This window comes from Miniopterus schreibersii, assembly GCF_964146895.1.
Source record: "Miniopterus schreibersii genome assembly, chromosome: 6".
Classification (NCBI taxonomy): domain Eukaryota; kingdom Metazoa; phylum Chordata; class Mammalia; order Chiroptera; family Miniopteridae; genus Miniopterus; species Miniopterus schreibersii.
The window spans coordinates 71,357,521-71,369,969 of NC_138107.1; the positions used below are offsets into that span (position 1 = coordinate 71,357,521).

The 12,449-nt window shown below is 39.6% G+C and overlaps 1 protein-coding gene across 15 annotated transcripts in view; it reads left to right on the top strand.

The window, feature by feature from the left end:
• The window catches only part of EYA4 (EYA transcriptional coactivator and phosphatase 4), a gene marked incomplete at its 3' end in the record, with an annotated part of 210,926 nt that overhangs the window by 177,384 nt on the left and 21,093 nt on the right, over positions 1-12,449 (top strand). For all 15 annotated transcript variants that reach the window (XM_081139549.1, XM_081139556.1, XM_081139552.1 and 12 more), the window contains 2 exons: positions 4,252-4,388; positions 5,676-5,759. In XM_081139549.1, coding sequence (XP_080995675.1) covers positions 4,252-4,388; positions 5,676-5,759 — 221 coding nt within the window. The remainder of the gene's footprint in view (positions 1-4,251; positions 4,389-5,675; positions 5,760-12,449) is intronic.

Here is a 12,449-nt window from a genome sequence, read left to right on the forward strand (position 1 = left end):
CATGGCATTTCACTTAAGGACAGGAAGGAAAGCAAAGTGCTAATTCATTTCATTGAAGCTAACAAGAGGACTTATATATCAACTTGTTCCACGTTCAACTTCTCTTCCAATCTGCATTTTCCCTTTCCCTACCTACAGTATTAATGTACCCTAGTGCAACTACCTGGGTGAAATTTGGCAGACGCACTGGAATTGACAGCTTTCTCCTTTAAAAAAAAAAATGGTGTCAACAAATGTTTAATGACCAGTTGGGCTCAAGTTCCTGGTTTTACCCTTTATCAGAAAAAAGGATAGCACCTTCAAAAGGTATAGAACAGTTCCACCTGGTTGGTGGCTGTGGGAGCCCAGGGACAGCCTTGGCCACTTTAGGACCTGCTCTTTTACTATGAAGTTCTTTCGATAAGTTTCTTGGCTCTCACTCTCACAAATTGTATAAAATCTGTATAACTCTTGATTAGTAGAAACAGATATAGGCTTGTAATCAGGAGGGTCTGTTGCTGTTTGTTGGAGGAAGGATAGCCTGGTGGTTAAGGCAGCAGTTCTGGAATCTTCCCAGAATTCCACATCCAAGCTATTTCATCTTGGTAAGTTAAGTTCCACACGTCTCCAGTTTTTCCATTACTAAAAGAGGATAGTGAAAGACCAAATTCACTGGGTCAAAGTGAGACTTATATCAGATTAGGTAGATATAGATATAGATGATATAGATATAGATATAGATATAGATATAGATATAGATATAGACATAGAATATATTTCACAATAAAGAGTGCTGACAAATCAATAAGAAAAAGATAACCCAGTTCTTTAAATGGAAAAAAGATGTAAACAGTTATATCATAAAAAGAAGATACCAAATGGGAAATAAACATACAAAAAAGTGTTTCACATCGTTACTCATCAAGAAAATTCTAATTACATCTACAATGAGATATCACCATACCTCCACAATGACTAATATAAAAGAGACTAGTAATATCGAGATATTGGCAAGGATGTCGAGCAACTGGAATTCTCATTGCTAGTAGGAGAGTGAATTAATACAACCACTTTGGGAAAAGGTGGTCAGAGTCTACTAAACATGAGCGTGTGCCTTTCCTCTGACCCAGCAATCCCACTGCTAGGTATATATACCTTAGAGGAATGGGAGCTTATGTCCACAAGACAAGACCAAGAATGTTTATAGCCACTTTATTCACAACTGCCTAAAATCCTGAATAATCCAAATGTCCATCAGCAGAATGAATAAATAAGGCATAGCATACATATATAATGAAATTCTAGCCACATTGAGGAAAGAACAGACAATTGTTCCAGGCTACTGATGCAAATCATCACACAGACATCATGAGCAGTGAATAAGCCAAATGTATTTCAATAAACATTTTTAGAAAGAAGACAGTACATGACAGATACTAAAGTGTAATAAGTGTGGAGCTGCACTTCTTAGTTCTTTAAAAAGCTATGCCTTTACCTCCATCAAAACATTTCTGTTTATATTTTGTCCATATTTCTAGAGCCCTTTTAAGATCTTTGAGTAATTGGAAAGAATCAGCGGTATCAAGTCCTACTTCTACTGAGACCCAGACACTTCCTGTGAATACTCTTTTCCCTTCCTCCTGCTCTTTTCACTCTCTTGCTGTTGGCTCCCAGTTTATCGGAATAGCTGAGTTGTTCCTGCCCAACTCCTTCTTTATGGGTCCAGTCAACCATCAGCCGCCCATAACATCACAGTGACGGGGATTTTGCAAGTTTTTGGCCTTTCAGCTCTTGCACTGTTGCAAGAACGGAGCTGCCAGAGGATAGTGAACACCTGAAAATATGGTTGGTAATGAACAGAAAGACAGGTCATATGGAATGTCCTCCCCCCAAATTATCATGAGCTTATTTAATAAGCGAGGCTTAATTTGAGTCAGCATTTTGTTTGAAAGAGAGCATTTGATTTGCAGGACATAGTAACCTTAGGAAAATTCTGTTAAAAAAAAATTAAAGTAGAAACAATATTGTGATATATTTTAGAAGTTAGTGGGTGTTTAAATACCTAAAGGCTAATCAATGCCTATGCAAGTAAGCTGAGACATGATTTACTGTAAGATAGGGCTATATTCAACCTCATAACTAAAGAACTTTTTATTATCCTGTCTACTCTCACACCGTTGATAGCAGAGACCCACGCAGTCAACTGTGCTAGCAGTGATTTAAGAGCAAATAATATTTGGAGCACAGACATATGTTTTTTGATGCTGTCCTGACATGCACAGTGTTTCCCAAAGAAAGTGTTATAATCATTATAAATGATGAAAAGCTACTTATGTAAAATTTACTATTAGTACATCTCAGAAAAAAATATTACCTAAATGTTATGTAGTTTGTTCAGATTTGGTTATTTAGATTAAAATCTGCTCAGTTTTCCTCAAAATTATTTTACTTTAATTTCATGATAAAGCGTGATAGGCGTAACATCTTTATGTCAAAAAATCGCATATCCTAAATTTAATATAGTTTGCCATCAGATTCTCATAGAAGTTTTTTACTTTATGCATGTGATTTAAATCCAATTAAATATAAATCATATCTATCTCAATAATTCAAAAAGGTAGCTGCTATTATCGATGCTTTAATATACAGAAAGACTGAGATTCAGAGAGATTGAGTAAAATGCTTGCAGCCATAGGGTAAAACAGACTCTTATTACTTGTGAGGTTTGACTGCACTTTTTTGTGCCTTCATTTGCTTCACACACACACACACACACCCCGCCTGCACACACACACACACCCCGCCCGCACACACACAGATTTGCCGCTGCTCGGTACTCCCTACCTCATAAGATGCTTCACCATTAGCCTTAGACATGCCAGACTTTCAGATCCCTGTAGGACATGCAGAAATCAGACTCAGGGTCTGAAACTTCGGATGTAGCCTCGGGGGGGTACAGATTTATGTGTGGGTCGTCGCATGGAGAGGCTGAGCAACCTCTGGGAGGGTTGGGTCACCCGGCACGAGTGGGACAGTGATGAAAGGATGGGACTCTTAAAGATCAGCATGTAAGGAACGGGAGAAGAAAAAGGAGCCGTGTCTCCCAGGCAGAGGAGGGCTGGGGGGGAGATTCTCCACCCGGGAGGGTGCGGGGTACCAGCTGTCAAGCAGTGGCTCTGAGGAGGTGCCGCTTACCAGGATCAGAGCCGCCGTGGGGACCCAGGAATATAAGCTCTGAGTCTGTCTGTCGCATTTGTCAATGAGGTGATTATCGGGCACTTTGAATGAGTCGTTTTCGAGTTTTGGTGAACTGAAGCTAAGTGATGACAAATGGGGTGCCAGGAAGTGGAGAGAGATGTGCTGCCCTGTGCCGTGGCTGCTGGCCACGTGTGGCCGGCGAGCGCGTGTAACGTGGCCAGGACAGACTGGGGTCCGCCGCCAGTGCGCACTGCGCGCGAGGCTTAGTACGAAAAAGGGATCACGTAAAACAAGTCAGTGATAATTTTATATTGGTTGCAGGTTGAGATGAATATTTTGGATAAGCTGGGTCAATTAACATAGACAAATAAAGTTAATTTTACATGTTTCTTTGTACATTTTTTTAATGAGGCATCCAGAAAATTTTAAATTATATATGTGGTTACATTTGTGGCTCGCATTACATTTCTGTTAGACAGCACTGGGGTGCGCTAGTCTTTTAAGAAATGCCGTTTAAAAAATAAGATAGCTAGCAAGATGGAAATGGAAGGTCAAAGGGAAGGACTTTTAAACTTGCCTGTGACCCCAGAAGAGGAAGAGGCTGGCGGGAAGACAAGAGAGGGTTTGACTGATGGAGCGGGGTTCCCTAAGAGGTGAGGCTGGGGAGTCGGGTTTGCAGGTGGAGGCATGGGATTGATCCAGAAGACATTTCCTCCTCTGAACTCTGATGTCAGGAGGTGAGAACAGATCTAAATTTAGATAAATATATCGGCGGGGGTAGGAACAGGAAGTTGAGGGCCTATGTTGTATAAAAGGCGTTCAGGTGTGATAGATCACAGAGACTGAAACTAGGAGGGATTTGCCTGACCTACAGACAATTTTTTTATTCCCTTAGGATTTGGGGTATTGGGAGTATAAATCATTTTCTCTCTCTGCCTCTCTCGCTCTCTCTCTCTTTCTCTTCCCTAAGGAGATTTCTGTTGTATAAGAATTTGTTGAGATAATTAATAATGAAGACTCAGATCTGATCTAAAATTGAAGTGCTATTCTTGATGTAAATTATGTTATTTATAGGAGAGTTTGATACCGTGCAGAGCCCCTCCACGCCCATCAAAGATCTGGATGAGAGAACATGTAGGAGTTCTGGGTCGAAGTCCCGAGGAAGGGGCCGGAAAAATAACCCCTCCCCGCCTCCCGACAGCGACCTGGAGGTATGCTGACTCAGCCTCAAAGAGCGGAATATGATGTTTTACTTTTATTGAATACATGTATCTATATTTAGTTTTATAAAGTTTCAAACTTTAAATATATATATATATATATATATATATATATATCATGAAGGAAGTGGATCCACTTTGCAGTAGGCATTTCACAGCTGCACAGTCTGAGGTTTCATCCATCATAATAGCCAAATTAAAAACAATAATAACTTAAAAATGATAATGATTTATGAATTCTAGGTCTGAGATAATTGCATCTTTTGACCGACATTGGCACAAACAGAAAATTTAAAAGTAATTGCTTGTGGACTCTATTTGGTAGTACTACAGTAATGAAAGATATTTATGTGGGTCAATTAATTTTAAAACTTAAAATTAACCGGTATGGAAAGGAAGTGTTGTCTTCTGAAAATAGGAAAAATTCCAATCATTTGATATAGGTTAAAATTTTTATATCTGTAAAAATTTCCATGTGCTATTTTTTTCTGGTTGAAAGCTCTTTTGAGATAAATCCATATGAAGCAGGTTACTTTTTATTGTAAAACATCAGGAGAAACTATTCTTCTGGGCAGGTGGTAATCACTGGGTGAACTGGGTTAGGAAGCGAGCCTTCTGTGGGGAGCAGGGAGCATTGGCCCAATCTAAAGGGGCCCACCCGTCCCTGCCACGTGGAACCACAGCCAGCGTTGCCACAGCTTCCAGGTTCTCTGCTGCAGTGTGAACCCTGAAGTTTGTATGAAATCTCCTAATCTTGAAAAGTTGATTAATAAATTTGAAATCTTTCAAACACTGTGCAGGGTAAACAACCCATCTGATGGTCTAAGCTGACTCAAGAGCTCACACTTTACAATATCCATTTAGGGATTACTTATTGAATCTTTTAAATATTTTTAAATTTTTAATTGTTTGCATGTATTATTGCAAAATTTCATGAATCCATGAGGCATAGAACTTTAAAATAGAGTTTCAAGTTCACGTCTATCATAAAGTCCAAATGTGTCTTTGGGGGTATTAACTGCAAGTAAGTATTTGGGTAAATTTATTCAAATTAGGATATCTGATTTTTAAGCTTATTACTTGTATTACTTCTGCTTCTCAGGTTTTGCAGGGGTTATATCTGGAAAATTTGGGGGGGAAAATAAATAGAGTATGATAGGTTTCTCTAAAATGGTATCAAGACTATATTCAACAACAAAGTGAGATTCTTTCTATTTGTAAAGAGATGTCTGCTTCCTTAGAATTTGATAATCCTTTGATATTTATCTTTTTCTTCAGCGTGTATTTGTCTGGGACTTGGACGAAACCATCATTGTTTTTCATTCACTGCTCACAGGTTCTTATGCCCAGAAGTACGGCAAGGTAAGGAATCAAGAAATTTCCCCCCAAAAAAACCTTGTTAGAATTTGATTTTGTTCAAAAATCAAGAGCCATTTAAAAATACATTTAGCTGGTTGGATGGCTCTATTGGTGGAGTTTTGTCTGTGCACCAGAAGGTTGCCAGTTCAATTCCTGGTCAGGGCACATACCTGGGTGGCCGGTTCCATTCCCAGTTGGAGCACATACGTAACGCAACTGATCAATGTTTCTCTCTCACATTGATGTTCTCTCTCTGTCTCTCTCTCCCTTCCTCTCTTAAAAAAACAATGAAAAACATATTCTTAGGTGAGGATTAAAAAATTTAGAAAAAAATACATTTAAGTGTTTTTATTGCAATCTGTCAAATCTGCTCTTCATTATTTCTTTCTAGGGGCCCATTGTTTTTTATTGTGAATTAGCAAATTTTACAAAATTAATAATAAATTGCATTCTTTTTTCTTCCTCATGATTTTGAGTTTTCTACATTGAAACCAAGCTTATTACTTTGATAGAATTGTTTACAAAAAATTTTTGTAAATTGAAATGGACATTAAACATATAAAATTACATATTATCCTCTAATAAGGGAACCTTAAGAAATTGCTTGAATTAATCTGTTGCCCCAAATGTTGCTGTAGAATGCCATTGGGAATAAGGAAGTGGAATTGTAATACCTTTTTCTGACAGATCCTTTGGATTCATGAATAAAAGTATTTTTTGTAACTTTGAATAAGGACATGAACAGCAACCCTCTCACACACATACATTTAGAGACAGATGGTCTCATTACTCCTTTTTGTTTCTCTTGTCATTGTTTTCATAGTGAGCTAGCTTGTTACAACTGTGCTGTTACACACCTAGGTGAGTGCTGTTTCAAAGGTTGATGCAACTGCAACAGGCTTTTCAGCTGGAAACACAATTGTTCAGGTCATTACTGTTTGTGTCTTTGACTCTGTAGGGCTCATAATCTAACCAGAGTCAACTCAGCACATGGTGGCCCTCCTTCAATGACCGGATTCAAAGTTGTATCTGACTTTGGTTACTTTACATATCACACCTACTGAAGTGTCTTCCTATGTCTTTATAGTGTCACATTATTTAATAGAGTCTCATGACAGCTCAATGTGCAGCTTTTAGCAAGTTTGTTAAGCTCTGTCTCCTAGACTAGTAACAATGAGTCACACTCATGTACTTCCTCCTAAACTGCACTCTTGGTGAATCCGCATTGCATTTGATTTTTAGTATAGGTAGCAAATGTTGCTAAACTTGTATGAAAGGTAGCAATTTTGTTTAATGACCATTTAGAAGAAGGAGTCTTAGTCCCTTTATCACAATCACTGTCATCTAAAACATTAAGCAGGGTGCATGCATATGGGCCAGAAATACACAAGATGCTCCTCTGAGATAAGGAAAGAAAATACTAGTGTGTGTGTATACACACACAAATACACACACACATACTTGTATCTTGCAATCTCTATTGTCTTTCATAATGTACATACTTTATAAATACATGCATATGATTATAATTTAAAGAACATGTATATAATTCATAAGTAAATTAACTATACATAAATTTGGTACACATGCCAGAATTCTATTACTGATAGAGCATACCATCTAAAAAGTTTCCAGCCCATAATTGAAAGCATTTCTTCTGGAATAATTTTGACTTATGAGGAATACACAGTAAGTCCTGTTGAACTGATTGCAATATTTTTATGCAGCTAAGTTTCATATAGATAAATGTTTAAAATCAACAAGCTAACTTGAACACGTGAATCCAAATAAAGTTCCCTTCAAAGTAGTCACCATCAGCGTCCACGTCTAAACATCTGTGTCGCTTCCATTATGCCAAATCAGTGGTGGAACTAATTGTTTTGCAAATTACCTTTAGATTTTTAAAATGTTTCCTGACTTCAAACCTTCATTCTTTCGTGGGAATTTTGATCTTTAGTAACAAGGCCATTTGTACCCAAGGCGATGAGTAAGAAGCATAGTCAACATACCACTATTTTTCTTTTTGTCAAAAATGCCATAAAGTTGCCTCCATCCCTGAACCGAGCATGGACTTCCATTTGGGCTAAGAAGGGGTGCCAGCAGAGAGGCAAGGAGGGTAGGCCATTAAAAAAATGAAGCTGCTTTTCTTGAGTGACTCATAAACTGGCTCTAAGAGTAATTCCCAAAGCAGAGTTCTCACCCTTCCCCACCAGTGGTGCATCGCTGAGCTGAGCCTGTCCCCTGCCCACAGGGCAGCCCAGACATGCACATTCTTTTCGTGTACAAGTTTCATTATTTTAAAGTATTCTCGCAAACTTTGTTTGAATACAAAATGACACATCAATGTGACCTATTTTATTTGGTTTCAAGGGAATCTGGATGTTGGGGAAACTGGCTGTTTTCTAAAGATATTTGCGTGGATTCGTATCTGTTGTTTTATCTCATAATGTAAGATATTCACTGAGCTCAGTGTTTAGAGAGGCAGAGGGTGACGAGAGAGTGATTATGGTTCATATGAAATAACAAATGCAAAGTCTGAGGGCCCCAAACATTTGACAGTGCGTTTCACGGTTGTACTTTCTGCCTGTCCCTCAGCAGCTGGTGTGGCCACATGTCTAAGTGGATCCAGGCTCCTGGGTGAATGAGCTCTTCCAGCTGACTGTTTCAGACCTCTCCCCTCAAACCTTCAGCACCCCTCTCAGTTCTGCACAAAGCTCCTCCTCCATCGCTAAAAAAAAGCCACTGAAATAATTACTTCACCTTTGCACCGTAACTCTATTCTCTGCCCTTTCTTTACCCCTTCACCCTCTCACTCACTCAGGGAATCTACTCCTAAAACGGCCTCTTTCGCCCCTGCGTCCCCAGGCTCCCACCCGTTGGGATTATTCCTATTCCACAGTCCGTGCTGTAATAGTCCCATCACCAGGAAATCCTCTTGAGCCCCTTTCCCAGTTGCTGCCCTCTCTCTGCTCTTCCAGTCCGAGGAATGACCTCCCCGCAGATCATGGCGCCCCTGGGAGGCCTCTGGCCTGCCTTTGGCCCAGCTGAGCACTGCCTCTTCTTTTTAATACTCGCTTCGCTTTACTTCCCAGACCTGGGTCCCTCTGCCTCCCTCTGTTCCACACCCACGAGACTCCTCCTCCCCTCTGCCCATGTTCCCTGCCACGCTGGTGTCTGTGAACAGCTAGTTCCCTCACCTTTTCCAGGTCTCTCCTCTCCACTGCCAACTCCTGAGAAAGGCCTTCCTGGAGCTTTCTTTAAATGAGCCATCGCCATCTATCCCTAAAGTCTTTTGTATCTGCTAACTCTGTATGTGTTTTTCAGCACCTGAAATACTACATATTTGTCTGGTTTTTCATTTGTTTATATATTAGGTAGCTCCTCCAGTGACAGTGTAAAGCCCTAAAGGACAAAGACTTTGCTTATTTTGTTCTCTGCTCTCAGTCCAGAATTTGAATATTTCTAACACATAGTAGACACTCAGTAAATCTGTGCTAAATAAATGAATGCTCCTGAAAACTTTCTCCAATTCCCCTGAGAGCTCTTAAGCCCACTGCCTATCCGTCATAGACAAGCATCTCAATTGTTAAATTTCCCTTCTGATTCATGACTACTTTCTCTCTTGTCACTGATTATAAGAGTTTATTTCCTAACAAACCCACTCAGTATTTCCACCTTGGTTCGTGGAGTGAGTCAGGTCCCAAAGGAGTAACTGTTCCAAGGACTTGAGTTCTTTAAAAAAAAAAAAAGTCCCCCATTTTTTAAAAATCACATAATTGCTTTCTCTCCTGAGATATTTTTATATTGTGCCCCTCGGGGAGGAATTCCAGCTGATGGCCCAGTACAGGGCAGAGGCCCATAGACAGACAGTCTGGCTCCAATTTATGCTCTGTGCTAGCCTGGCTAATAGGCCGTAGTATTTAGACATAGAGAACTGCCGTACTTGAACCTGACTTGGTCATATGCTGGTAACATCCAACTTAGAATCACACATTTAAGGGCCAAGAGTTATTCATTTCTTTCATCTTTCTCTCTCTCTCTCTCTCTCTCTCTCTCTCTCTCTCTCTCTCTCTCTCTCTCTCTCAAACCAAATGTCTTGGGAGTAGTTTGGGTATTTTAATAGAGCGGTGCACAGAGTAAGTTGGCAGAAGTTCAGTTCGCCCCATATTAAGCTCTGCTGTAGACACTTTGAACCTGTTGGAACTGTTATATGTGTAAAATATGCATCAGAGCTTCCTGTCGGTGCCTTTAGTATCCCACTTTTTTCCTCTGTCCAAGTTTTCACTATCACTTTATTTCAGACCCTAAACTCAACACTCCCTACAGGTAAACTGAAAAACTGCAGTAATTCTTGATTCATAAGGTACTCATAATTCTACAAACATCTAATGAAAATGAGCAAACATCTCTGTATAAAACTTGGGTTCAGTCCAGAGTATATTTAACTCTCAAATGCCTGATAAAACCACGGAATTGCAGGCGCCGGCAGCTCTTTCACAGTGTCTGGCAGGCAGAGGGAGCCCAACACTACAGAGACCTTGCTAAGGACACCCCCACCAAATTCCTGGTCATCTTTTTTGGATTCTTACATCTGTGTCCTTTAGCTAAAAAAACATGATACTGTAATCTGTCTACTTAGAATCAGTTGTCCTGATGACTTAGTAAGATGTGGGGGGGGGGGGGAGTCAAATTAGATATTTGAAAGTAAGCCCTCACTAGACATTCTCCTCGAAACTAGATCGCCTCTTACAGGCATGATTTTCCCTGGCTTGTGGCATGACTATCCCTAGCCCATCTGTGCAAGTTTTGGCATGGCAAACAAAACACCTCCCTCTCAATAAGCGTTGCTCTTTGGAAAGTTTAGTTAAAATACAGCTAGTTCACACTCCAGCAAACCTCAAACCTAAACTTTCCCGGTTCAAAACGATATTTTGCCAAAGTGCTTACCAAGTCCTGGCTCTCGCGGAGTGCGTGATGTGGAATCGCCATAGCTTGATAAACAAATGAGCAGCCCTTCCAGTGGCGTGGGCTTGCATTCCAGTGGAGGGCTCAAATACAGTGTTCATCATACCATGCCTTGTGCTTACTTGTTGGAGAATTCTTGTCTGTTTTCTAAAAGTTATGTTTATTTGCATGCTTATCAGATGCACAAAATGCATTTTTCATGGATTTTCCTATCACTGTTGGGGTAGCGTAAAGAGTTACGTACTTCAGAAGCGTGGAATCGATGAAAGTAGCAATCAAAGAGGAACAGTATGTTTTCTTCCATCCCCATAAATCTGATCTGTAAATGCAAAGAATGTGAGGCATGAACATGAGAGAGTCAATAATTTTATTTAAAACTTACAAAAGAAAAACTGGCAAATTGTAGGATAAGAATTTAACCAACCCAGTCTCAAGAAGGAAAACCTTTTAAATGAGCCATTCTGAACCCCCATCTGAAATATATATCTTTAGGGCAGTAATCATCAGAAACATACGGACTAGTGAGGAGCTCAGTTTTATTGTCCTGCATCAGTGAACATTCCTCAAAAGCATAGAGCGTCACTAATGGAATTATATGTTTTCATGCTATAATTACATTTGATTTTTCCTGATATTTTTGTAGACATTTTGTTCATGGTTCCATGAATAGACGGAATATTTACAAGTTTTCTATGTCTTCAGCCTAGCCAACCCCCACCCCAAAGAGAAAGAGGAAATTTTTTTACAGAAAAAAGACAAATGTATATTTTTAAAACTTTTGCTCAACTTTTAGAGACTTTCTTTCAACAACAAAAACATGAATAACAACAAAAAGAAATAAGAAAAAAGAGGAATTTTATACTTGAAGGAAACAGAGCAAGAGATCCCTCTGAATTCTGAAAGTCTTTGAGACAGAATGAGTGCTTCATGTTTTTGTTCCTGTTCTGGAATGTCTATTTGTTGGATAAAATGGAATTGATCTGATGTTTGGATATGTTGCTCCAAATGATCCTGTCACTGGAAGACAGATGAACCTAGCAATAGAGTCAAAGTAGAGTCCTCCTTACTGAAGGGCATGAGAACAGGATACCATCAAGTATGTGAACAATGAACATGTTTTTGAGAAGAAAGAATCTCGAGCTATGAAATCCACAGAAGTCTCTGAGGAAGAGGTGTAGACAATTAGAAAATTATGTTGACATTTAACGTTTTCTTACCATCCTTTCTCTTCTCCCATATCAAGTCTTAGCTTTGCTCAACATGCCTCGGTGAACTCTTTCTTTTCTTAGCTTAGCACTCAATTCCTATTCTCTAGATTTTAATCACTACAGACTATGAGGTGACACTTCAAATATATTTACAGTCTAGGGTGACCCCCTCAAAGCATTATGGAAGGAAGTATAGGAAGAAAATTGGTTGTCGTGGCATAGGTGTGAAATGAGGAGGGGCTTCTACTTCCTAAGTGGGATAAATTCCGGGGTGTATGTGAACACTGCTGGGCCCGACCTGGGTTGCATATCTTACCATAAATTAATTTCAAGTTAGCACTACATTTCCTCAAGTTGAAATACATTTCTTGAAATGCCATTTATTAGGCCATTGAAAACACAAGTTCGGTACTCTCTCCTTAAATCCTTACAATCTGGCTCCCGGCCCAGCCACTCAACCCAAATCACCCTCTGAGGTCTTCCAAAAAGACTTCTCAGCCAAAACGAATAATATCCTTCT